The sequence below is a fragment of the Bos indicus x Bos taurus genome, chromosome 2, assembly GCF_003369695.1.
Source record: "Bos indicus x Bos taurus breed Angus x Brahman F1 hybrid chromosome 2, Bos_hybrid_MaternalHap_v2.0, whole genome shotgun sequence".
In the NCBI taxonomy this organism is placed as follows: Eukaryota; Metazoa; Chordata; class Mammalia; order Artiodactyla; family Bovidae; genus Bos; species Bos indicus x Bos taurus.
In genome coordinates this window covers 864,822-892,737 of record NC_040077.1, presented here as the reverse complement: position 1 = coordinate 892,737, position 27,916 = coordinate 864,822, and the positions used below count along the sequence as shown (strand labels likewise).

Genomic DNA, 27,916 nt, shown 5'->3' with positions numbered 1-27,916 from the left:
ACTTCTTTACATTCCTGCCAACAGTGCATGAGAGTCCACTTTCTCAACTCCTTGCCAGTTGCTGATGTCTGTCTTGATTCTGGCCATCCTACTAGATGTGAAGTAGTGTCTCATTGTGGTTTTGATATGAATTTTTATAACAACTAACGCTGTTGAGCATATTTTCATGTGCTTATTGACAGTTTGTGGGCTCCCCAGGTGGTGCAGTGGTAGAGAATCTGCCAGTGCAGGGGACCTGGGATCGATCCCTGGGTCAGGAAAATCCCCTAGAGGGGGAAATGACAACCCACTCCAGTATTCTTGCCTGGAGAATTCCATGGACAGAGGAGCCGGATGGGCTACAGTCCATGAGGTCGCAAGAGTCTGACACAGTTGAGTGACACAGTTGACAGTTTGTATATTTTTGGAGAATTGTCAGATTCTTTGCCCATTTTTTAATTGAATCATTTGTCTTTTTATTATTGAGTTCTTTATATATTCTAGGTACCAGTTCTTACCAGACATATGATTTGCAGCATTTTCTCCCATTTACTTTTTGCTTTCTTAACGGGATCTTTTGAAGCATAAAAGTCTTTCATTTTAATACAGTTCAGTTTTTCAATTTTTTTCTTTGGTTGCTTGTGCTTTTAGTGTCATATCTTAAGAAATCACCACCTAACCCAAGCCACAAAGATTTGTCTTGTTTATTTTTGTTTGTTTTGTCTTACAGATTTTTAAATGTATATGGTCCATTTTGAGTTAATTTTTTAATGCTGTGAGATAGGGTGTTATATCAGAGGTCCCCAAGACCACCCTTAGCCTAGATTTGCTAGACTAAGCTACATAGAACTAAGTAGCTGTTCTGTTCAAGGTTATGATTTATTATAGAGAAATGACATAGATTAAAATCAACAAAGGGAAAAGACACTGGGTTAAGTCCAGGAGAAGCCAGGTGCAAATTCCAGATGTCCCCCTCCTTATTGGAGCTGCAGGGAATGTGTTTATTTCTCCTGGCAGTGGTGGGTGACCACAGATGCAGAGTGTTGCCAACCAAGGAAGCTCACCTGAGCCTTGGTGTCCAGAGTTTTTATTGAGGGTCAGTTGGCATGTAGCACAATTGCTATAGCACTCAGCTACTCAGACTGTAGACCTAGAAGAAAAACAGCTGTTTCTTATAAATCACATTGTTAGCATAAAATATCTGGTGAAACTGCTATTGAAGTGGCCCAAAGCCTCAGACACATATTCTTCGGGCTGAGTATTCCAGTGGCTTAGAGTCGTTTCCGAGGAGCCAGCCGCAGGCCGACTTCCTGGGAATGTGCCGGGCTTGTTCATCCCAGCCTACTGATATGACCCTTTCCTACACGAGAGTCCGGCTTGATTCTTTTGCGTGAGGATGTCTAGTTGTGCCTCAGTGTTATCTGTCGGGGTCGCAAAGAGTCGGACGTGACAGCGCACGCACGTTTGTTGAAAAGACAGTATTTTCCTGTCGAATTGTTTCACACCCTTGTTGAGAGCAAATTGGTTATAAATATAAGGACTTATTTCTGGACTCTTAATTCTGTTCTGTCAATCTGTATGTTTATCCTGTTCCAATACAGTCTCATAATCTCTTAGTATCTGTGGATTGTGTGGTAATGTCCCCTCTTTATCCATAATGCTTGTCTGTTTTTTTTTCCTTGATCAGTCTTCCTGAATATTTGTTTGTTTATAAAACAGCTTTTTCTTAGTTGATCACTTTCTAGTATATGCTTATTTTCTGTTCCATTAATTTTTGCTTTTAGATATTAATTTCCTTCTACTTTGGGGGGGTTATTTTTATCTTTTTATAAATTAGTGATGAGTATTGTTGTTATTATATTTAGGCCAAAGCTCTAGATTTACCTTTCAGCACACCTTTCCTACATTCCATTGTTTGAATATGTTGTTACTGTTGTTCAGTCACTAAGTCGTGTCTGACTCTTTGCAACCCCATGAATTGTAGCATGCCAGGCTTCTCTGTCCATCACTATCTCCCTGAGTTTCCTCAAACTCATATCATTGAGTCAGTGATGCCATCCAACCATCTCATCCTCTGTCATCCCCTTCTTTTCTTGCCCTCAACTTTTTCCAGCATGAGGGTCTTTTCCAATGAATCAGCTCTTTGCATCAGGTGGCAAAATATTGGAGCTTCAGCATCAGTCCTTCCAGTGAATATACAGGGTTGATTTCCTTTAGGATTAGATTTCCTTTAGATTGCTGTGAGCTTGAATTCAGTTCAACTTCATTTGGAGAATTTGCTTTTTTAAATAGAAAATTTCCCTTTGTTTCCTCATTAGAAAAGCAGCCTGGGTTCATTATATAAATCCTGCAAGCAAACAGAGAAAACAGGCATGTGAAATGAGGGCAGAATCCTGTCTCTGGTACCATCACAAAAATGAACTTTAAGCAGTTCACTGCATTTTCTTCTGACTTTCTATGCAGATCAATTTACTGTGCCATTGTTAACAGATGGGATTTGGGTTACATACTTGTAATTTCTTTTTTCTTTTCCAGATAATAACAAATTTGCTTTCCTGAATCTTTTTCTTTTTTGTTGGAAGTCTTTCAAAGAGAGGTGTACCCTAGTAGATTGAGAGGTGTTTTGAGTCAGTTACCAATGCTCCTGTTAGCTCCAGGCCAAGCAGATATGTCCCTGCCCTCAGGTACTTGTAGTCCGGTGGGGTCAGACCCAGAAACAGGGACAGATGCAGGCGTACAGTAGAAAAACAGAAGGCCGGGGGCGAGGGCCTGTGCTCAGGGGAGGCGGACACCTGGCATGTGCCCGGCTCACCTGCCAGCCTCCACACACTGAAGGTCCTGTGTCCTCCTGCAGGTGATCGCCATGATCAAAGGCCTGCAGGTGCTGATGGGCAGGATGGAGAGTGTGTTCAACCATGCCATCCGCCACACTGTCTACGCTGCGCTACAGGACTTCTCCCAGGTCACCCTCAGGGAGCCACTCAGGCAGGCCATCAAGAAGAAGAAGAATGTCATCCAGAGGTCAGCCCTGCTGCACACACCTCCCTACACAATCATCCACAGTGGAAGGATCAGCTTAGGTTTGAACAGCTGTAGAGTTACATTTTTATACATATGCTCAATACACTTATATTCAACCTCCAGACACCTGTTCGGTGAATTTCCTCTAAATGTAATGTAATGGATCCAATTATTAACCTGAACAACCCACAATAAGTCAGATACAAAGATCTATGCAGTCTGGAGACCCAGGAACAAGGGTTTGGTTATCTCAGACCTGGGTGTGTCTCAAAATCTGTGCAACAGTTCTGCTTACCAGGACTGTAGGGACACACAGCTCAGCATCTCATCTCCCGTTTTAAAGTTTATTATCTTCAGTGTTTTTGCTTCTATTCATATGGCCTGTCCTACAAATTAGTTATAAACCTCATATGTATTGCAGAGATCCTACAGCAAACTTAAGCTAGGTTTCTGTTAATGTTTAGCATTTTAGATAAGGTCATCTTTCAGAGACATTTGTATAAAATGAAGCTCAGAGGGGCTTACATGGATAGTACTTTCGTTTTGTTGCTTTATAGGTGATATAATTGTCACCTGGTCTTTTTTTTTTTTTTTTAAACTTTACAATATTGTATTAGTTTTGCCTGGTCTTGTATGACTTTAGCACTAATAAGATCTTATTACACTGTCAGGCTTCCTAGTTTTTGTTCTCTCACCTGGAGGGCTTAGTGAAAATTTTCATGTTTTCACTGAGCCTCAGTATTGCTGCAGGGAGCCCCACTACTACTGTATGGGAAATGTGCATGTAGTCTAGCTCAAAGTGACCAGAGTGGGCATGTGGGTGTGTCTGCCCTGAATGTGGCACCTGTGGGGAACTCTACATGGTGGAGCCCTGTTGGGAGTGGCAGAAGCCAGATGTCCAAATGAGGTGTGGACAGCGTCCCCAGGATTGTGTTGGTGACCATATTCAAATGAGAAAATGGGATAAGTCTCGAGAAGGTTGTTTGAGCTCTGAGTGGATGTTTGGGGTTTGTCTTCTTGCTGCCCTTAGCGTGACTCAATATTTAAGAAATCAAACACCACTTCTGGGCTAATTGATGCAAAATGCAAGCACGTTAGGTTTTCTGAGGGTGGTAACGTCCCCAAGAAAATGGTCTATTTTGAAAGTTTAACGTTGAACTGTCTCATTAGCACATCCTCCCACTGCCCCCAAGGGTGTCAGAGTTGGCTGTGGGTTGTCAGGAGATACTGTGATTGTAAAAGTGCTGAGGATGTCAAGACTTTGTCCTGTCCTAACAACTTGACTGGTGGTTTAGTGTCCTGCAGGCCATCAGGAAGACTGTGTGTGACTGGGAGACAGGGCATGAGCCCTTCAACGACCCAGCCCTGCGGGGCGAGAAGGACCCAAAGAGTGGCTTCGACATTAAAGTGCCGCGGCGCGCTGTAGGACCCTCCAGCACCCAGGTTCTCGTTCCTTGCTCTACTGAGTAGGGTGACCGTGAGCTGGGGAGGTGGTGGGAGGCTGGGAGTGAAACGACCTCACCGTGGCCAAGTACAGTCTGGGTCTTTTTTGCTCCTTTATTGCTTGTCCAAGCGAATCTAGGGTATAGACACCCCATGATTCCCAGGTTTGGTCATTTGCATGCAGAACTTAATTTGACTGCATCAACTCCTATTCCCAAAATGTGGGTGAAAGTCTATGTGTCCATATTTACACTGTGTTTCCTGGTGTTTAAATGTGTGGTTATACTTTTTATGTAGGGTCTCAAAAATGATTATTCCTAAAGATAAAATTTTTGGAAATTTGAAAACATAGCTTTGCTATATCCCTGGTCTTCAGCTTTCACTGCTGGTCTTTCTCCTGGCACACTCAGCTCCCTCCTGCCCCTTCAAGCAGCTTTCCTCTGATCCTCACATCTGATTTAATTGCCCTCTGCTTTTTCCCCTCCTGTCTGGAACTTTGTTCTCGTCAGCTCTGTGCTGTGGGCTTTTTGAATCTCTTCTGTCAGCCTTTCAGAGAATTGCCAGCAGAGCGTGTTGCTGGCTCTGTATAAAATCTTGGGGTACTTGGGCGGAGGGTGAGGGTGCCGTCCGGGGCCTGTCCCTCCCGTCTGCCAGCGTGCACATCCCTGCTCATCCGCGTGCCCCCGTGACTAACGCTCTCCTGTCTGTCCGTGTTTAGCTGTACCTGGTGCGCACCATGGTGGAGTCCTTGAGCTCTGCCGAGCTGCTCAGGCAGCTCAAGTCTGTGGGCGCGGAAAGACTCTTGCATGTGGTTAACGCGTTTCTGAGGCAGTCCTACGTCTATCCGCCCCTTTTAACCTTTGGTGGTAAGACATCATTTGTTTTTCTTGTTGACGTTTATGACATGAGGGTCTGCTCTGAGTTCTTTGTCCCAAGCAGCAACGACTTGGCCGTGTGGATTGGTGCTGCCCTTGCAAGGAGCCAGCGCAGTGTCAGTGGGCAGCCCTTCTCGTGGTTTATCTGTGTTTGTTGTAACTAATGTGCCATGTATATTTTCTCCCCTACAAATGTTTCCTTGGATAATACAGCTTTACATGGTGAGAACCATGCTAGAGTCCCTCATTGCAGACAAAAGTGGTTCCAAGAAAACCTTGAGAAGTAGCCTTGAGGGGCCCACCATATTGGACATAGAAAAGTTTCATCGAGAGTCATTCTTCTACACCCACTTGATAAATTTCAGTGGTAAGACCTACTGCTGACCAGTGTCTGCTCCAGCATATTCTAACACCACTAACAATGTCTAGAAAGCTCCTGCCTGGCTGGCTGCCCCTGCTGTGGTCCCTTCGTCCTCTCAGGCAGTGACACATGTTGTAACCCTCGTGGCATTTCCTCGCCTGTTGCTTTAAATGCATGGCTGGCCAGGGACTTCCTCCATGTGGCATGGCCCTTAGAAGGGTGAGGCCCATCGGGCTGGGGCTGGCCCAGTGACCTGGATACAAAGTCTTTGTAACCTACACTGGGTCAGCAACTCAGGCCGGTGTAACTGTCACCTGGCTTCAGATCCAGGTGGTGATAAATGCCAGAAACCACTCCCAGGCTAAGTGTAGAAAGTAGCGGGTGAGCTGAGGTGCATACTGCACATGCCATCCTGGGGTGACCATGTGCATGTGGGTGCCCTTGGTCTTCATGGAGCTGTACATGTTTATTTCTGTGCTGTAGCCGTGATTCAGGGTACAAAGCCTCTATCTTGGCTGCAAGTGCTATAGGTTTATAGTAATCGTTAGGCTTTTCTTTTTCTCTTCATAAAAGGACGGAAACATTTTTTTCCAATCTGTTTTGCATTAGATAGACATGTACTAAGTATGAATACAGTACTGTGTCTGTATCCCAAGTAAACTGTCAGAAGGTGCACAGTGTTAACCATGTCCTGTTGATGGGTGTTGCTGGGCTTGTGGTGCTGGACGCTGACTCTCCTGTTGGTGAATGAGAATCAGCACATCCAAGTGGCTTTGTCTATGGCCACACTGTGTGCAAGGCACATACTCATGTCCACTCGCCAAGGCCCAGGGCTGAAAGCCTGGCACGTGCCCCCTTGCCTCGCCCTGTGGAGTCCTTTCTGGTTACAGAAGATTAATGTGGTGTCTTTTGAATCCCTTAAGAGACGCTCCAGCAGTGCTGTGACCTTTCGCAGTTGTGGTTCCGAGAGTTCTTTCTGGAGTTGACAATGGGCAGAAGAATTCAATTCCCTATTGAGATGTCCATGCCCTGGATCCTGACAGACCATATCTTGGAAACCAAAGAAGCGTCAATGATGGAGTAAGTGTTCTGGAGGCCTGTCCCAGCCTCCTGTCCATAATGTTTATAGTCCTTGGTGGTGTTTGGGAGGTGGAGGAGGGGCCGATTGTTCTCATTGCTTCATTTGAAGTCATGATTCTTGGGGTGAGACTTCAGAGATCAATACAAGGAACAGGTGTCTTGGCTTTGGATTGAAATCTGGTGCCCAAGCAGTAAAACTGATGAATAAGTTCTCTGTGTCCAGGTGCCTGCAAGGTCCTGGGAACTTGGCAAGGGGAGAGGTAGCCTGACCTCTAGTGTGGCATGGCCTCAGACCCAGATGGATTTGGGAGAGGAAGTGTTTAGTGTGAGGCTCAGGGTCAGGGCTGGGGGTCAGAGACTATGAAGGGGTCAGAAAATACGAAATCCATGGAGGGAAAGTAACTGCAAACAGGGTCTCGTGTGGTGAGCAGATGGGGTCCCCACCTGGCCGTCCTTCCTGTCCTCCTGGCCTGTGCACACCAGGAGAGCAGCCTTCCCTCCCTCTGCAGCAGCAGTGGCATCCACAGCGTGAGGTCTTGATGAACCTGTGTGCTCTCTGAGGGCTGCGTTGGGCCTGCTGCTCATGTGCCTCAAGCTCTCAATGAGACCTTACCTCTGCAGACTGCTGCTGCTGCTACTGCTGCTAAGTCGCTTCAGTCGTGTCCGACCCTGTGCGACCCCATAGACAGCAGCCCACCAGGCTACCCCGTCCCTGGGATTCTCAAGGCAGGAATACTGGAGTGGGTTACCATTTCCTTCTCCAATGCATGAAAGTGAAAAGTGAAAGTGAAGTCGCTCAGTCGTGTCTGACTCTTTGCGAACCCATGGACTGCAGCCTGCCAGGCTCCTCCGTCCATGGGATTTTCCAGGCAAGAGTACTGGAGTGGGTTGCCATTGCCTTCTCCAGAGTGCTAGCTACCACCTTTTATCCAGGGTCAGAGGGGCTTTGGCCACACCAGATTTGCTCTTGGTACGTTATGGGGCCCGGGACCTTTGTATGTTTTTCTTATTAGGTCAGACAGTTTATTCTTAAAAATAAGAAAGTGACTCATTCTTGTGGTTATTAAAAAATTGCAAATTGGCATGAAAATCTTTAAAACGTGGTAAGTGAGAAGATGAAGTTGCAGGAGGCTGTCATGGACCTCCCAGGTGCCCTGGGAGTTGACTGAACCATGCGTATCCTGCCAAAAGCCCAGCCTGCCTGCTGGGGCTGTTTTGTCAGGGCACTCACAGGAACCAAATTTGGCATTTGAAGTAAGAAATTATTTTTCCTCATGAGAAAGGAGAACAGTGAGTGTTACATTGCTGGTGGAGGGGAGGGTGTGAAAGCCAAGAAAGCCCGTGTGGGCAGCCGGGCTGACCTGTCTCCCCTTCTGCAGGTACGTCCTCTATTCACTGGACCTATACAATGATAGCGCCCACTACGCCCTCACCAGGTTCAACAAGCAGTTTCTCTATGATGAAATTGAGGCGGAGGTAAGGGCCCAGGCACTTTTAGCAGACTTTCTTTAATTTCCCTTTTCCTCTGAATATTAGAGGAAGCAAACTTTTCTTTTTAATACAAAGAGGTTTAAACAATGGAATGAATTTTGAAATAAACATTTTAGGATGCACCCTTCTATCAGTACTTTTTTCTGTGCATCCACACAGGATGGTTGGTGTCTTCAAACCAGCTTCAAAGCACCCATCAGCTGTTGGGTGACATTTTTTTCACGTGATCCCATGTCTCACATGACCCCATGTTGTAAGCACCGCATATCTTGCCTGTTCTCTTGCATGAACACAGTCTAGAACAGGGACATTATATGAAATAGATGGAGTGAACCAATCTCTATTTTATTTCTCTAGTTTTAGCTTTTTATTTTTTACTCATTATAAATAATGCTTTAATGAACTTCCTTGCACATAACTTTTTAGTTGTTTTGGGTTATTCTTGAGGAAAATTCCTCCAAGTGGAATTAGTAAGATAAATCTGATTTCCTGGCTCAAGATATAAGAGAATTTAACCTTAACATTACATTATACATATGGGTCTCATTCCCCATTGTTGTTGTTCAGTTGTTTAGTTGTGTCTGACTCTTTGTGACCCCATGAACTGCAGCATGCCAGGCTTCCCTGTCCTTCACTATCTCCTGCGGTTTGCTCAAACCCATGTCCATTGAGTCAGTGATGCCATCCAACCATCTCATCCTGTGTCGCCCCCTTCTCCTGCCCTCAATCTTTCCCAGCATCAGGGTTTTTTCCAATGAGTTGGCTCTACGCATCAGGTAGCCAACGTATTAGAACTTCAGCTTCAGCATCAGTCCTCCCAGTGAATATTCAGGGTTGATTTCCTTTAGGATTGATTGGTCTAATCTCTTTGCAGTCCAGTGAACTCTCAAGAGTCTTTTCTGGCACCGTAGTTGAAAAGCGTCAATCCTTTGGCACTCAGCCTTCTTTATGGCCCAGCTGGCACATCCACACATGACTACAGAAAAGCCATCCCTTTGACTCTACGGACCTTTGTCGGCAAAGTGATGACTCTGTCTTTTAATATGCTATGATTGTCATAGCTTTTCTTCCACGGAGCAAACATCTTTTAATTTCATGGCTACAGTCACTGTCCACAGTGATTTTGAAGCCCAAGAAAATAAAGTCTGTCCCTGTTTCCATTTTTTCCTCATCTATTTGCTGTGAAGTGATTGGACTTGGTGCCACGATCTTAGTTTTTTGAATGCTGGGTTTTAAGCCAGCTTTTTCACTCTCCATTTTCACCTTCATCAAGAGGCTCTTTAGTTCCTCCTTGCTTTCTGCCATCAGGGTGGTGTCATCTGCATATCTGAGGTTATTGATTTTCCTGGCCATCTTGATTCCAGCTTATGCTTCATCCAGCAGGCATTTTGCATGATGTATTCTGCATATAAGTTAAATAACCAGGGTGACAATATACAGCCTTGACATACTCCTTTCCCAGTTTTGAACCAGTCCATTGTTCTAACTATTCCTTCTTGACCTGCATACAGATTTCTCAGGAGGCAGGTAAGTTGGTCTGGTATTCCCATCTCTTTAAGAACTTTCCACAGTTGGTGGTGATCCACACAGTCAAAGGCTTTACCATAGTCAATGAAGCAGAAATAAATGTTTTTCTGGAATTCTCTTGCTTTTTCTATGATCCAGAGGATGCTGGCAATTTAATCTCTGATTCCTCTGCCTTTTCTAAATCCAGCTTGAATATCTGGAAGTTCTCGGTTCACATACTGTTGAAGCCAAACTTGGAGAATTTTGAGCATTACTTTACTAGTGTGTGGGATGAGTGCAGTTGTGCAGTAGTTTGAACATTCTCTGGCATCACTGTTCTTTGGAATTGGAATGAAAACTAACATTTTCCAGTCCTGTGGGCACTGCTGAGTTTTCCAAATTTGCTGCATATTGAGTACAGCACTTTCACAACGTCATCTTTTAGGATTTGAAATAGCTCAACTGGAATTCCATCACCTCTACTAGTTTGTAGTAATGCTTCCTAAGGCCCACTTGACGTCACACTTCAGGATGTCTGGCTCTAGATGTGTGATCACACCTGTTTGTAAGGCCTCCTCAGACAACCATTTTGCCTTAATGCATTTCTATTTCTTGGGAATAGTTTTGGTCACCACCTCCTGTACAGTGTTACGAACCTCCGTCCATAGCTCTTCAGGCACTCTCTCTGTCAGCTCTAATCTCTTTAATCTATCTGTCATTGCTACTATATAATCATAAGGGATTTGTTTTAGGTCATGCCAGAATGGCCTCATTCCCTGTATCCTCACGAAAACCACAGGAAACACTTCCTCAGGGAGATGCTCTGGATTCCTTGGTGAGGCAGGGTAGGCTGGGGAGAGAGACCCATGGGTCCTGGGGCAGCTCCACTCTGAGCACAGTGTGTCTTCATCACGGTTTGGGGATATGAGCTAATCCCATTTGCAAGTGAGAATACAGTCTTGAGGGTGAAGTCCCAGGACTGTCCACCCTGCATCTCCTGACTAATCTTGGCAGCCCAGGAGAGGCCATGAGCAGATGCCCTTGGGACATACAGCCTGGAGGCAGGGGTATACCCCCTCAGTTCAGTTCAGTTCAATTTAGTCACTCAGTCGTGTCCTACTCTTTGTGACCCCATGGACTGCAGCACGCCAGGCCTCCCTGTCCATCACCGACTCCCAGAGTCCACCCAAACCCATGTCCATTGAGTCAGTGATGCATCCAACCATCTCATCCTCTGTCGTCCCCTTCTCCTCCTGCCCTCAATCTTTCCCAGCATTAGGGTCTTTTCAAATGAGTCAGCTCTTCACATCAGGTGGCCAAAATATTGGAGTTTCAGCTTCAACATCAATCCTTCCAATGAACACCCAGGACTGATCTCCTTTAGGATGGACTGGTTGGATCTCCTTGCAGTCCAAGGGACTCTCAAGAGTCTTCTCCAACACCACAGTTCAGAAGCATCAATTCTTCGGCACTCAGCTTTCTTTATAGTCCAGCTCTCACATCCATACATAACTACTGGAAAAACCATAGCCTTGACTATACCCCCTGGAGGAGCCCAAATGCAGTGCACATTAGCCCCCTGGGAGTACATGATAAAGAGAGACTTTTTAATATTTCTTTACATTTAGGAGAATTGAAGTATTTTTCTCCATCATTAAGAAAGGTTCTGACATAATTTTCAGTGGTAGTGTGGTGGTTACTCCTGGTCACACTGAAATGGATTTAATCTTCTATCATTGGATGGTAAAGTTGTATCCTTTCTCATGAGAACCTCTTTTAGTTGCCTTAACAAAGAGTTGAGATTTTGTGGAAGGGTTGAGGTTCTGTGGTTTTAGGTTTTTTTTTATCCCTAGGACTTAACTTATTTTATAACTGGAAGTTTGTACCTTTTGACAACCTTTACCCATTTATCCTATGCTTCACCTCTTCAACTACCAATCTGTTCATTGAATTTATGAGTTTGTTTTTATTCTTTTAAGATTCCACATATAAGTGAGATCATGCAGTATTTGTCTTTGTCTGACTTACTTCACTTAGCCTAGCACCCTCAAAGTCCATCTATGTTGTTGAAAATTGGCAGGGTTTTCTTATCTTCTATGGCAGAGCAGTATTCCACTGTGTGTGTGCGTGTGTACACACCACAACTTCCTTACCCATTCATCCGTCAGTGAACACATAGGTTGTTTCTGTGTCTTGGCTACTGTGACTAGTGCTGCAGTGAACTTCAGGGTATAGATCTTGAATTAGTGTTTCCATTTCCTTTAGATTAATACTTAGAAGTTGAATTGCTCAATCAAAAAATTTTTTAAGTTTTTTTTAAAAATTTCATCTTAATTCAGAAAAGCAAAATTTGGGGCGAGAGTGCAACTTGTGGGATCTTAATTCCCCTGCCGGGGATGGAACCTGTGCCTTCAGCAGTGAAAGCGTAGAGTCCTAACCACTGGACTGCCAGGGGAGTCCCTAGGGAAGCAGAATTCAATGCATGCTTTTTTTTTCTTCAGGTGAATCTCTGTTTTGACCAATTTGTTTATAAGCTGGCAGACCAGATATTTGCATATTATAAGGTTATGGCAGGAAGGTAAGTATGTGGTTTGCAATTTGGGTACAAAATCTTGGGCAATTTGATCTGACATTTCCATTAAAATTCATAGTGCATGAGAAATTGTCCTCTCTTCCCTCCATGCTAGTTTGCTTCTTGATAAACGGTTACGATCAGAATGCAAGAATCAGGGCGCAACCATCCATCTCCCGCCATCCAACCGCTATGAGACACTGCTGAAGCAGAGGCACGTGCAGGTGAGCCAGGTCACTCCTGGGTGCAGTGAGACACGGAGCCGGCCATGGAAACGTGGGGTTTTTCTTACAGCTTCTCAGATTTTAATGGACGTCAGTATGTGTTGGCTGTGGGAACATCCCTGTCAATAGCTGGGATTTTAAAGATAAACAGTTTCTCCTGGGGAACCTGACACACTGGGCATGCTGCCCAGCGCAGCTCCCGGGGGCTTGGCCCAAGCGCGGGTCCTCTCCAGGAGCCCAAAAACCAGAACTTGAGTGAAAGAAGATTCGGCACTTGTTACAGTGGTGTGCTCGGTAGCTTCAGTCATGTCCGACTCTTTGCTATCCCATGGACGGTAGCTTGCCAGGCTCTTCTGTCCATAGGGTTTTTCAGGCAGAAATACTGGAGTGGGTTGCCATGCCTCCTCCAGGGGATCTTCCTGACCCTGGGATCAAACCTGCATCTCCTGCATTGCAGGCAGATTCTTTACCGCTGTGGCTCAGATTCTGTGGTAAAGAATCTGCTTGTAATTCAGGAGGCCTGGGTTCAGTCCCTGGATTGGGAAGATACTCTGGAGAAGGGAATGGCCTAACCACTCCAATATTCTTGCCTGGAAAATTCCATGGACAGTGGAACCTAGTACATGAAGTCTCAAAGAGTCAGACACAACTGATTAAGACTTTCAGAGTGGTGGGGAGGAGCTTTTTCTTGGCCAGCATGAAGAGTAAGAATACAGTGCTTGTTTTGTTTCTTTAAAAATAATATATGTATATATAATCAAAAGGAAAATACAGAAAGTTGTAGGGAAAGTTTCATGTCATTCTATCTACAGATAGTGTTAGTCACTCAGTCATGTCTGACTCTTAGCGGCCCCATGAACTGTATAGCCCTGCAGACTCCTCTGTCCATGGAATTCTCCAGGCAAGAATACTGGCGTGAGTTGCCATTCCCTTCTCCAATCCACAGATAACCACCATTCATATTTTGGGGCATTTTCACCAGGGTTTTGTCTGTATCTTTATGGTATTGAAACGATACTGAGGTATACCCTTGTTGTTACTACTCTGCAGTAGAGATGGAGGGGTTTTCTCCTTTCCATCCCTGTGACACAGTGGAGGAAAGGCACACACAAGCCACTCTGCTGGGAGGTGGCCCTGAGCCCATCACAAGGGGTGCACTAAGTGACAGGCCCAGGCTCTCCAGGAGGCTTGGCATCTCTGCTGTGATACAAGTGCAAATTCGCTGCAATGAATGCTATAAAAAGTACTTTACAGCTTTGACTTGCAGAATTTCAGCTCTAGGAAAATAGGATATTTGATTGTACCGCCTTCTAAATTTTGTATGTTATTTGCCTTATCCTTTGGAATAGCTTTCTGGGAGTAGATACATATTCTCTTGCTTGTTTGTTTTTTGTTGCTCACACTTTCTACCCTCTGTGCCCAGCTTCTGGGCAGGTCCATCGACCTCAATCGTCTGATTACCCAGCGCGTCTCCGCTGCCATGTACAAGTCCCTGGAACTGGCAATTGGGCGATTTGAGAGTGAAGACCTGACATCGATAGTTGTAAGTGCACCCTCCTTTCAGGTGCAGCACACGCGGGGGAGGACTGGTTGCAAGGATTGGAGCTGCTACTGCTTTCATCATTATTGATGAATTGACCTGATTGTAGCTGAAGTTTTTGCACAGAACTCCAAAAGTGTGCACTCACTGAGCTGGGCCTGCCTAGGCATTTGCTCTCAGTGTTCGCAATTCCAAATCAACTTCAGAGAACACATAGTTACATCTCACTATTGCATAAGATATGGTAAAAGAGTAAAAGGTGAAAAGTTTAAATTAAAAAGAAATGAAGACAGACAGAAAGGATTTGAGAGAAAATCATGTAGAAGATGAGATAGTGAAGATTCAACATAACGTGTCATAGAGCCCCCTGAAGACAAAAACCAAACAATGAGATGGAACAAACATTAAAAATGCTATTTCAAGAAAACTTTGATGAAATAAAAAACACAGTATAAATGCTTATTAGAAGCAAATACCACAAACCAGGGAAAACTTTACCAAGGACCATTGTAGTGAACATTGTAGTATTGGACTTTTGAAGAAAAGGAAAAGTCCTGTGGCTATCTGAGCAGAGTGATTAGGGAAAGAAAAATCCAGTTGTCCTCAGACCTGAGCTGGCAGAAAAGGAGGTGCAACATAAGGATCTTTTTGCCAAATCTGTCTTCCAGGAATAATGGCTGCAGGCACATGCTACTGAACTTGTGATAACTCCAGGAAAACTCTTTGTCCTTAGAATCAGTAGTGGGTGGGGGTTGTCCCCTGGGCTCACCTCTGAGCAGAGCATCTCCACAGGAGTGAGCATGCTTCCCCATCCTTCCTCAGGATCCAGGCCATCTTGGGGCGCGAAGCCTAAAGTGGCCTTCCCTTCAGCCTGGCTTGGACTTGGCCATAGTGTTTTCATGCCCTTGGTCTTTCGTGCCTTAGTGGAGTCTTTGACCAGTATAAACAGAATGCAAGTCACAGAGACCATTTCAAATTTACTTGTAGTCACATTAGAAAAGGAGAAAGAAATAGGGGGAATTAATTTTAATAATCTATTTTTATTTTATTTAACCCAATATATCCAAAAGTCGACATTTTAACATATAATCGTTAAAGAATTTTATTGGTGTGGATATTTTATATTCTTTGTTTTCACATTTGGTTTCTGAAATCTGTACGTATCTCACACACATGGCACAGCTCGGTTCAGGCCAGCCGTGTTCATTGCCGTATGTGGTCAGTGGCTGCCGCAGTGGATGGAACGGACCCGGGCAGGTCTATGAGAGGGCTGTGTGAGAGCCTGGAAGGCCGCCTCTGCGCGTGCTGCCAGTGTTGCCACACAGCTTTGGATTTCCTAAGGTGTTTCAGGGAAGCTGGCTGAAACTGACACCCGAGCACACACAGTCTGTCATCAGTGCGGTGGACACATCTCCGTGTTCTCTGCCCCGTGAAGGGTTTGGAGGATAGCGTCGGCCAGTAGGGGGTCACTACCGTGGAGAATGGACAGTGGCTGTGGGGGGACGACCGTGGAAAGGAGGGGCATTTTTAGAACACTGGAGAGGGCGTGATGAATTTAGGTGTGAGAAGTAAGCTCGCATCACCTGTCAGACCCCTGCCGAGGTCCAGCCTCGGCTGATCCAGGGTATTGGAAGGGGAGACGGCTTTGGCGAGTTCACTGGATACAATAGCTTATAGCTTTATTTAAATATTAATTAGAGATATAAAGAGTAACAGAATGAGGATAGCTCAGTAGGAAAATTCAGCAGAGAAAAGAGGCTGAGTAGCTTGGTTTACGCGGAAAATCAATGTAACCTGTGACATCAGGTTAGCTCTGACCACGGAGGCCGCAGGCGCCCTCTCGAATAGCGGAAGGTGCCCCACCTTAGACACTTTCTTGAGTGGGTCTTAGAAGCCCAGGCAAATAAATGGTCGCAGAGGACCTCCACACTCCAGATGGAAACTTCAGCCGGAATGTGAAAAGAAAGAATGACATGGAGAGACCAAGCTTTGGTGAGCAAGGCCCGCAGCTTTATTTTCAACAGGGGCTTTTATACCCTAAGTTGCACATAGAGGATAATACGGGATGTGAAATCATACAAAGTCAGCAGTCTTTGATCCTTATTGAACCAGGGTTTCTTTTCTGCAAACTTATCTTATACATGGTTTAGGTGATTTACATCATCTTCTAGCCAGAAGGCCTATTAACATTTTATGACTCTTGACAAAGGTTTGTCAACCGTAAGACTTATTTTCTCTAAGAGTAATTATTTTAAGGTTTGGCGCCATCCTCCGAAGGTGTTAGATAAAGTTGCATTCCTATAGGGCAGAGGTGCAGTGGGTTTACAACAAAGGAAAGAATTTATTACCTTAAGGGTCTAAAGTTGCTAACACCAAGGCCACTACTTATTTTGTCTGCATACCAAGTATATTAATTAATACACATTCAAGGATACAATACAGGGGATGTGGAAACTTGGCAGCAAGCATTGGCTCATCAGTGAAATCCTTTACTAGTTTTATTCTGACAGTTTCTAACTCTCTGAGAGGCTCTAAGCTATTTGAATATCTTTTAAGCTTCCCGTGCCTCTCGAGGCTGGGATACTGTAAACAATCATATGCATAGCTGTAGGAATCCGAGTAAACTTGTCAGGTGAGTTAGAGAGCTATCTAAGGGGTTTGGATTTAAACACTCCTAATGCCCAGGAACTTATTAACTGGAGCTGTAAGTTAACTCTTTATCAGAGAGAGCGAGATGGTGGTGGGGGACAGCCCCCACTAAAGTCAGAGGTGAGAGCACAAAGCAGTAAAGTAGGCAGACTCTGGTTTTTTGGGGGTAGATGCTCGAGAATTTCCAGGGGGACTCCTGAGGCTCGATCCCGCCTTTGCATATGTTGAGCCTCCTTCCTCATGACCTTTGCCACGGGTGGAGGTCCTCACGCCGGGTCCCCACAGACCCCCACCACGTGGGTCTTTGCCTCGTACGCTGACCCCACCTCGGTGCAGCGCCTTCCTGTCTGTGTCCTGTCCGCCCCATCCGCCTCCAGCCCCCACCACGGCCCTGCCCGTGTGGAGGGTGGAGGCCACCATGCCACACCTGACTCTTCTCATGTGCCTGACTTTATGGTCCCGTAGGAGCTGGATGGTCTCTTAGAAATCAACCGCATGACACACAAGCTGCTGAGCAAGTACCTCACTCTGGACAGCTTTGATGCCATGTTCCGGGAGGCCAACCACAATGTGTCTGCACCCTACGGGAGAATCACCCTCCATGTCTTCTGGGAGCTCAACTATGACTTCCTGCCCAACTACTGCTACAATGGCTCCACCAACCGGTAAGCATGTCGCCTCACAGACAGCTCTGGGTGCCCCTGTCATTGGGCATCAAGAAAGGATGGTCTCTGGGCCCATCTTTCCCCGTGTCCAGGATATGCAGGCCCTCGTGATCTCCTCTAAACAGTGCAGCCCAGGGCCAGCCCTTGGTTCTGTGGTCATGGCTTCCATGTGCAGAACACATGCAGGTCAGGGTTCCTATTGAGGGCACTCCCGTGGGGCCCAGGGTCAAATCTGTGGTGCAGTTGCTGGATCTACACCACCTCCATGCTTTTACGTCTGTTGATGTTGGGATGTGCTGGCTGACTCGACACTTTGCATGCTTCCATTCTGGGGTGCTGGAGCATGTGAGGGTCCAGTTAGCCTCCCTCCACCCATCTACCATTTCACTACTGTGTTGAATGCACAGAGTGGCCTGCTGGGTAGCGGCGTGGCTGCTGGCTGCAGTGTCACGTGATCCAGCCTCAGGGTACATCCGCATCCTGGGATGGTCCTGTGTCACTTCCAGCTCTGTGCAGAGCTTCATTTCTGCTGTGTCAGCACATGCCAGGGACTCATGGGAACGTGTGTGTTTGTGAAAGAGAAAACGTGGTGGGTGTGAGAAATAGGAGTGCGGGCGAATGAGGGTGTGTGTGAGAGACTATGTGTGTTTGAGCGTGATGACCACTTTTTTAAAGCAAATGTCTTTTGCTTTTACTTTGCTTCCCTACTGCATCTGAACATCCCATCCCATTAAGTGTAAGCTTAATCACTACTGACTTTTCATCCTAGATTTTTGTGTCTTAATCCGGGGTGCTGAGGTTCAACCCCAAGGGCAGAAGGGAGGCCCTCCTTTGGCGTGACCATACCTGCTGTTGCCATTGTCTGTTTGGGACACCAGGCTTGGTTTCCTTGTGGGAATACAGGCCTGTTGCTGGTACATGGAGGTGTGCCCTTAGGGCCATCTTTTCAACCCCATGTAGCAGCAGGGGGCATGTGGCCATGGCCACGAGAGCCACTGGTGAAGGAGCCCTGGTTGGCCGCTTCGGGTCAGGGGCCCTGTGCCCAACTGGGTGCAATCCACTGAAACCAAACTTAAGTTTTTTTGGGGGTTTGAATTAACTAGAAAAACATTTTTATTACACAAGTAATGCATCATAGTTGTGGAAAAGCTGGAAGTCATGTGTGTGTTTGTGTGTGTGTATGTGTGTATGGGATATAATGGGGAAAATAATTAAATCCCTAGAGATTTCCCTTGTAAAATGTCTGTCTTTTAGAGTTTTTGCCATACAGGCAAATATACATGTGTAGTTTTTATTTTGCAAAAATGGAGGCATACTGTTAAATTCACATTCTTTTTTTCACGTCATATGTCACAACGAGGGGTATTCTATGCTCATGAGGGTGCATACATGCTTATTGTGCATTTGAAAATCGAATTCATGGCCATTTACAAGATTTTCTTTGCTTTGGTTGGTCCGTTTGGAACTTTGGGAGTTAGTTTCTGTTGTGTCTGTTAACAGGCTTCCTTTGGGGCTCAGCTGGTAAAGAATCTGCCTGCCCCTGGAGAAGGGACTGACTCCCCACTCCAGCATTCTTGGGCTTCCCTTGGGGCTCAGCTGGTAAAGAATCTGCCTGCCCCTGAAGAAGGGATGGGCTCCCCACTCCAGTGTTCTTGGGCTTCCCTCGGGGCTCAGCTGGTAAAGAATCTGCCTGCAATGTGGGAGACCTGGGTTTGATCCCTAGGTTGGGAAGATCCCCTGGAGAAGGGAACGGCTCCCTACTCCAGTATTCTGGCCTAGAAAATTCCATGGACTGTATAGTCCATAGAGTCACAAAGAGTTGGACACAACTGAGCTACTTTCACTTTCATTATATCCCTAAAATTATTTTGCCTAGTGCTTAGAACTGGCATCTCCCAAAGTGAAATGCATCAGAACCCTGTTACAGACAAACTGAGAAAACATGTTACAGTGGTGGCGGGGGCGAGAGGGTTAGAATCAGGCAACATAAGGAGTTGTAATTTTTTTCTTTATTTTAGATTGCATTTTTGATCATCTAGCATTTTGTAGCCCTTAAGAATTCCCAAAGATCTTGCAAAAGGAACAATTGAAAATGTTCCCTGGACCCCCTTTGTGCCCCCTGCACTGCATGTGTACAGCACTGGCCTGTTCTGGACAGCCCAGCGGGTTGAGGGCTCAGAAACAACAGAAGCTGTGTGAAAGGGCGCGGGGGGGGGGGGTGGGAGCTGGGTGAGTGGGTCAAGTGAAACTTACCTGATGGTGGAAATTCATGTAAACCCTGCTGTTGAGTCACTGTGTTTTCTGAAAACCCTCCAGGCATGATGAGCAGTGAGTGTGAAGTTAGGAAAAGAGATCTACGCTGAGGCCTTGCTTGCCCAGCTGGGCTCACGTGGGTACCCTTGCCTGATGGAGGCTGATTCTGGGGAACAAGCCGCCAGCCAGGCCACATGTCCTGGTAGCAGCAGGAGTCTTGTTATCAGAGACAAGGTTGCCAGGACTCAGGTCAGGAAGTGGTGCCAGTGGCCTTAGCAGGAGTGGGGCCAGCTCCAGGCTGTAGAGCTGTGGGTGTGGAGGACGCTGCAGCACAGGGCGTATGAACTGACTTGAGGCCCCTCTGCCCTCAGTCCCCTTAGCCCGTTCCATGTGAGAGCTCATGCGGACAGCCTCAAGTGGAGGCTGCCTTCACTTGGTGGTATGTGTTCCTGCCTCCCAGGAGGTGCTGATACGCGGCTCTGCCCCAGGCTCTTGAAGCCTGTGCTGCCTTCAACAGGCTTGGTGATCGCAAGGAAATACAGTTTCACATGCATAGGAGCTGCAGTCTGGCAGGGGCCAGCATAAAGTGACCTCAGCCTTCTTGGGCCCAGAAACCCGTGTGCAGTTCAGAGATACCATCTTCACCAGAGCAGCTCTGGTGGCCTTCACCTTTCTTAGCATAGGCAAAGCCAATTACTTCTGTATTTTTAACAGTCTTCTAGTAGATCCCCTAGAGCTTCATTATCTGGAAAAGACAGTGAAAAATAGGATTTTATATCTCCACCTTGCATGTGGAAACCTGAGAAGACAGACAAAACTATGCCATCCAGTATCTTAATTCTATACTGAGGGTTTTCTGAGAGCTGCTTCCAGGAAATCCACACTCCATTTGTTTCTTGTCATACCTACTTATTTTGCTGCTTATTTCTGCTTAATAATTTATGCCTGGTGACTCTGGGAGGTCACATGGGGTGACATGTGACTTAAATTTAACCTGTACAGCTACTGATTTTGACAGTATGATAGCCCTCAAAGTAAGCCAGCTGTTGGGAAGTGTGCCTGTTTGGCAGCAAGACTGCTGAGGAGGGAGCGTCCAGAGTGCAGTGAACCACAGGGTGTCCCATCACTGGCTGTTGTAACATCCATCCCCTCGTTAGGGTGCTGCTTATGCTAACTTACTTCAGTTTTGTCTGACGCTGTGACCCCACGGACTGTAGCCTGCCAAATTACCCAAATAATTATCCCTGTGGTGTTTGAACAGTGGTGATTTTCCAACCTTGTCATTCCATCTATAGTTATTCTTTGGCATTCTGCTGTACGTGTTAGCAGTTTTTATGGGGATTTTAATACAGGGTTATAATCTGTTACTGTCATGACTTGGTTTTCGTTTTCGTGGCTCACGTCTGTCTTGGCTCATGGGAGCCCCTTCTGCCCCATTTCTCTGTCTTCTTGGCTGTCCCATTATTCTTAAGCCTCCCATCGTGTGTAACACAAGAAGTCCCAGGTTCATCTTAGAATTATCCTTCTTTATTCTTGTAATCTGTGAGTCAGTGATTCCTTTTCATGGAGAATATTTTAAAATTAAGCGAAGTCTGAGTGTTAGGTGTACTCACTGCTGCTGGGGTGTCCTTGGTCTCACCTCCTTTCAGTGGTCAGAGCTGGGAAGGACTCGCACCTGTGCTGTACCAGATTCCTGGGGCTGCCAGAAGAAGTTATCACAAACTGGGGGGCTTAAAACAGCAGAAAGTTATTCTCTCACAGTTCTGGATGCAAAACGTCCAAAACCAAGGTGTCGGCAGGGCTGTGCTCCCTCTGAGGCCGGTTGGGGCCCTCTCTTGGTTTCTCCTGCCTCTGGTGTAGCAAGCCGCCCTTGGCCTGCAGCTGCACGGCTCGTCTCCATCTTTGTTGGCCTGTGGCATTTTCCTCACGTGTCTCTCCCCTCTTCTGTGAGGAAATGAGGCATGTTACATTGAATTAAGGGCTCACTCTGCTCTAGCATGACTTCATCTTAATTAATTACATCTGCAACAACCGTGTTTCTGAATAAGAGCACATTCTGAGGTGCTAGTAATTCAGACTTCAAGTTATCTTCTGGGGGACACAAACCCATAATGTGTATGAGTGTGTCTACTTGTATCCAGGCTTCCCAGGTGGTGCTAGTGGTTAAGGAACCTGCCTGCTAATGCAAGAGATATAAGAGACACAGGTTCAGTCCTTTGGTTGGGAAGATCCCCTGGAGGAGAGCATGGCAACCCACTCCAGTATTCTATGCCTGGAGACTCCCATGGAGAGAGGAGCCTGGCAGTCCATAGGGTCACAAAGAGTCAGACATGACTGAAGAGATTTAGCATGCATGCATACTACTTATTCGGCTTTCCTTGTGGCTCAGCTGGTAAAGAATCTGCCTGCAATGCGGGAGACTTGGGTCCAATCCCTGGATTGGGAAGATCCCCTGGAGAAGGGAAAGGCTACCCACTCCTGTATTCTGGCCTGGAGAATTCCATGGACTGTATAGTCCACGGGGTTGCAAAGAGTTGGACATGACTGAGTGACTTTCAATTCACTCACATGTTACTTGTACCTAGCTCTCTCTATATTGAAACCATGAATTTTCACAGCTTTGTCTTCAATTCCAGGTCAACGACACAGGCTTCATTTCCATTTTTTAACTTCCTTCTATATTGAGAATTCTTATTTTGTCATTCTTAATGTATTTATTCATTTGCTTAATTCCGGGACATGAAGAAAGTAGTTTCAGAATTACTTAGCCTTCTGACTGTGAAGCACAAACCTATTAACTAGAATTCAGCGCTTGTTCCCATTTTTTTGTCTTTAGATTGAGAAATGTGTATAATCAAAATGTGGTGTTTAAAAGTTATTTGAGATAATGGAGTAACAGGGTTTGAATTTACTCTTTCACCTTAAACAAGTGGAAAACTGGACAGCATTTATGAAACAACTGTTTTCATCAGATGTTTCCTGGAGGGAAAGGAAATGAAGGATGGAGCTGTGTGGCTCCTTGGCTTCCTACCTGAAAGCACTTTGGAGGTCTTGCTTGGTGGAGGAGACAAAGAAGCTGAGATGGCTGGATGTGCACGGCAGAGTATGGGAAAGGAGAGCAATATCAGAGGAAGAGCTCCTGACACCAGCTTAGGAGCCCTTTGTGTCTGTTGGTCACTCAGTTGTGTCCGGACTCTGTGCGACCCCATGGACTATAGCCTCCCAGAATCCTCTGTCCATGGGATTCTCCAGGCAAGAATACTGGTGTGGGTTGCCATTTCCTTCTCCAGGGGATCTTCCAACCCAGGGATCAAACCCGGGTGTCCTGCATTACAGGCAGATTCTTTATCATCTGAGCCACCAGGAAGCCCAGTCTTGGCTTGAATATGTATTTTGTGTTTTGTGTGTGTGTGTGTGTGCACGTTGGTTTGGTGGTTTTTTTTTTTTTTTTTTTTGGCTGTACCCACAGCATTCAGGATCTTAGTTCCCTGACCACCTATGTAACCTGTATCTGCTGCAATGGTAGCACAGGGTGGTAACCACTGGACCACCAGGGAAGTCCCCATTCTTGAGTATTAAACTGTGTGAGCTGAGTGGAACGCCCCAAGGCTGGTAGAAGAACAGCTGCCAGGGAACTGTAGATGGAATTGTTTCCACAGCTCACCAGGACTAGGAGTCATTTGAGGCTGCCTATAAGAGTGGGGAAAGCTCTCTGGATACTCAGGTATTCGATAGAGTTGCCAGCAGGGCCTGTCTTAGTGCCAGCACTAGGGTAGTGACTACTCTGTGTGCTGTGCTTAGTCACTCAGTCGTGTCCGACTCTTTGTGACCCTATGAACTCTAACCCACCAGGCTCCTCTGTCCGTGGGGATTCTCCAGGCAAGAATACTAGAGTAGGTTGCCATGCCCTCCAGAGGATCTTCCCAACCCAGGTCTCCCACATTTCAGGTGGATTTTTTAAAAAATATTGATTTCTTTATTTGACTGCACCAGGTCTTGGTTGCAGCATGTGGGAATCTAGTTCCCTGACCAGGGATTGAACTTGGGGCCCCTGAATTGGGAGCCTGGAGTCTTAGCCACTGAACTACCAAGGAAGTCCCTCAGGTGGATTTTTTACCATCTGAGCCACCAGGGAAGCCCAAGAGTGGGTAGCCTATCTCTTCTCCAGGGGAACTTCCTGACCCAGGAATCGAACTGGGGTCTCCTGAGTTGCAGGTGGATTCTTTACCAGCTGAGCTACCTGGCAAGCCCAGTGGCTACTTTACACCCTAACAGACCATCTACCCCCCAAAATTCAGCATTCTTTAAAAGTTAAGGACAAAATCCAGCCACTCAACACTGTGGTGTTTCCACGTCAATGTGCTCAGAGCCACGGGCCGCTCCTCCCCTTGGTTGCAAGTGTTTGTTTCATGAGCTGGTAGTGTTTTGACAGTTACACTCTTTTTATATGTTAATCAGGTTCTTAGAATTTAATAATTAACAAATCCAGGACTTTTAAAAAAATTTATATTTTAGTTGAAGGATAATTACTTTACAGAATTTGTTGTTTTCTGTCAAACCTCAACGTGAATCAGCCATAGATATACATATATCCCCTCCCTCTTGAAGCCCCCTCCCATCCGCCTCCCCTTCCCACCTCTCTAAGTTGATACAGAGCCCCTGTTTTGAGTTTCCTGAGACATACAGCAAATTTTACATGTTTCCGTGAAACAGAGTAACAAAATTTCCATGTTACTGTCTCCATATATCTCACCTTCTCCTCCCCTCTCCTCATGTCCATAAGTCTATTCCCTATGTCTGTTTCTCCATTGCTCCCCTGAAAATAAATTCTTCAGTATCATTTTTCTAGATTCCATATATATATGTTAGTATACAATATTTATCTTTCTCTCTCTGACTTACTTCACTCTGTATAGTAGGCTCTAGGTTCATCCACCTCATCAGAACTGACTCAAATGCATTCCTTTTTATGGCTAATACTCCGTTGTGTATATGTACCACAACTTGTGATAAATTCATCTGTCGATGGACATCTAGGACATCTGCTCTCATGTTCTAGCTGTTGTACATAGTGCTGTAATGAACAGTGGGTACATGTGTCTTTTTCAGTTTTGGTTTCCTCAGGGTTTATGTCTAGGAGTGGGATTTCTGGGTCATATGGTGGTTTATTCCTAGTTTTTTAAGGAATCTCCATACTGTCTTCCATAGTGGCTGTATCAATTTACATCCCAACCAACAATGCAAGAGCGTTCCCTTTTCTCCACACCCTCTCCAGCATTTATTCTTCGTAGACTTTTTGATGATGGCCATCTGATTGGCATTAGGTGATATCTCATTGTAGTTTTGATTTACATGTATCTGTTAAAAAGCGATGTTGAGCATCTTTTCATGTGTTTGTTAGCCATCTGTATGTCTTCTTTGGAGAATTGTCTGTTTAGGTCTTTTCCCCACTTTTTGATTGAGTTGTTTGTTTTTCTGGTATTGAGTTGTATGAGCTGCTTATATATTTTGGAAATTAATCCTTTGTCAGTTGTTTGATTTGCTATTGTTTTCTCCCATTCTGAGGGTTGTCTTTTAACCTTGCTTATACTTTCCTTTGCTGTGAAAAAGCTTTTAAGTTTAATCAGGTCCCACTTGCTTACATTTGTTTTTATTTCCATTACTCTAGGAGATGGGTCATAGAGAATCTTGCTTTGATTTATGTCATCAGGTGTTCTTCCTATGTTTTCCTCTAGGAGTTTTATAGTTTCTGGTCTTACATTTAGGTCTTTAATCCATTTTGAGTTTATCTCTGTATATGGTGTTAGGAAGTGTCCTAATTTCATTCTTTTACGTGTAGCTGTCCAGTTTTCCCAGCATCATTTATTGAAGAGTCTGTTTTTGCCCCATTGTATATTCTTGCCTCCTTTGTCAAAAATAAGGTAACCATAGGTGCATGGGTTTATTTCTGGGCTTTCCATCTTGTTCCATTGGTCTATATTTCTGTTTTTGTGCCAGTACCATACTGTCTTGATGACTATAGTTTTTTAGTATCTATGACTTGTTTTTTATCATGCTTCTTTGTGAGAATTTAATATGTTTAAATGACCCCTTCTGATGAAACTTAGTCAATTTTGATATTTCTGCTTTAAGATCCAACTGTTTCATTTTCAGTGGCTCTTAATACATTATGAAGCCACAGTCTCTTGGCTTCACAAGTGTGTTTTTGGACTCATCTTCTGTTAGTTCATACCCAGTGACCTAAGTGACATCACTGCTCAAATCTGCCTTCCTACTCCTGTCCCCTGGCGTCATTGCTGTGTCCACAGGCCCCTTTTCAGAAGATGAGTGAGGCCTGAAATGGTTCTGGCGCCCACTCTGCAGACTCTCTTTATGTTCTAGAAGGGCCCTGGTGTTCTCATTCTGTTTCTTTGAACTTTGAGTACATTTATCAAACTTGAGAGTATTTATCAGTTCAGTTCAGTTGCTCAGTCATGTCCGACTCTTTGCGATCCCATGAATTGCAGCACGCCAGGCCTCCCTGTCTATCACCAACTCCCGGAGTTCACTCAGACTCACGTCCATCGAGTCAGTGATGCCGTCCAGCCATCTCATCCTCTGTCGTCCTCTTCTCCTCCTGCCCCCAATCCCTCCCAGCATCAGAGTCTTTTCCAGTGAGTCAATTCTTCGCATTTATAGCTCATTCTTACTATGGGTTTTGATTTCCTCTGTGATGATTAATTGGGAGGAAGAGTTAATTGATGAGTAATAGAAAAGTTCTCAATTTTAAAGAAGTACCGTTAAATTTGTTATTTTCTTTCTCTTTTAAAATCTTGTTTAGATTTGTTCGGACAGTATTACCGTTTTCTCAAGAATTTCAAAGAGATAAACAGCCAAATGCACAACCTCAGTATTTGCATGGATCAAAGGTAAGTTCTTTTGTGTTTATATTATATTATGATTTTTAAGTTCACAGTGAAGTGTATTTTGAAGTTTAGTTTGATTAAGTTTAGTTGCAGTAATTTAAATGTATGCCACATAGGGCTTTCCAGGTGGCTCAGTGGTAAAGAATCTGCCTGCCAATGCAGGAGATGCGGGTTTGATCTCTTGGTTGGGAAGATCCTCTGGAGGAAAAAATGGCAACCCACTCCAGTATTCTTATGTGGAGAATCCCATGGACAGAGAAGCCTGGCAGGCTACAGTCCATAGAGGAGCAAAGACATGACTGAGTGACTAAGTACACACACATCATGCCACATACGAAACGTGATTGTATCCTTCAGTTAGCACCTTTCTAAATTGTAATGTCGTGCTGCCTTAAGTGTGGCTGTAGGAGTACACAGAATCCTAGGAGGCCGTCTGTATTCATCAGTATTTAAATATTCTTGCTTGTAGGAAGTCAGACTCCTAAGGAAATAAGTCAGACAAGTACAAAGTAAAGTATGTTACAGGGGCAATAATACATCATCGTCATAAAAAGCATGGCAGCAGACTAACTGACCACAGCACCTGCCTCACAGGTTCGGGGCTGGGGGGTTAGAGATGAAAGCCCCCTGCTCAGTACTGCTGCTGAGCAGCTGTGCAGGTAGGACAGGTGACGGGTGGGGTGGGACATGAGGCCCAAGACTCTGCCTCTTCCCCACGCCCAGGTGACGTCCATGCTCTGGGACTGCACAGGAAAGCATTGTCTCGGTGTCTGAGCTGCTGGTGGAGTGAAGCTGGGTACCCAGCCCACCCTTTAAATTGGGAGGTTGGGAGCCTCCTTAGAGTGTGAGCCTTTCATTTCCATCCTCTCACTGCAGATGTAGCAGAACTCAGATGTGCAGCAGTGTTTCCACCTTGGAAATGGGTAGATAATACAGTCTGGGCTCATGTGTGGGTTCAGCCTTCCTCCTCCACCACTTGGTAAGGGCATGAAGTGGATAACTTAAAAAGGACGAGAATAAATCCTCTAATGCACCTCCTTTTGGAATTAAAATACAGTGTTTAACCCCCTTGGAACTAAAAGAAGTTTTATGTAATTTTTGAAGACAGAACTAGAAACTTTGGTGATTAAGATAGAAATTTCTGGAGAAGGAAGTGGCAGCCCGCTCCAGTATTCTTGCCTGTGAAATTCCATGGACAGAGGAACCTGGTGGGCTATAGAACATGGGAGTCACAAAAGAGTCAGACACAACTTAGTGACTAAACAACAAAACTGTGCTCATGTTTGCACTCCCTCCCAACCTTGGAAACCAGTCCACGGCCACCCCTTGCTGATGAGAATATGTTCAGCTGC

The 27,916-nt window shown here is 45.4% G+C and overlaps 1 protein-coding gene across 1 annotated transcript in view; it reads left to right on the top strand.

Annotated features, from left to right (window-relative positions):
* The window catches only part of CYFIP1 (cytoplasmic FMR1 interacting protein 1), a 108,693-nt gene that overhangs the window by 62,238 nt on the left and 18,539 nt on the right, over positions 1–27,916 (top strand). Inside the window, 11 exon segments of the mRNA XM_027554365.1 lie at positions 2,834–3,000; positions 4,296–4,443; positions 5,162–5,361; positions 5,363–5,685; positions 6,603–6,759; positions 8,139–8,235; positions 12,258–12,334; positions 12,444–12,552; positions 13,976–14,095; positions 17,207–17,406; positions 26,480–26,567. Of these exon segments, the coding sequence (XP_027410166.1) occupies positions 2,834–3,000; positions 4,296–4,443; positions 5,162–5,361; positions 5,363–5,685; positions 6,603–6,759; positions 8,139–8,235; positions 12,258–12,334; positions 12,444–12,552; positions 13,976–14,095; positions 17,207–17,406; positions 26,480–26,567 (1,686 nt within the window).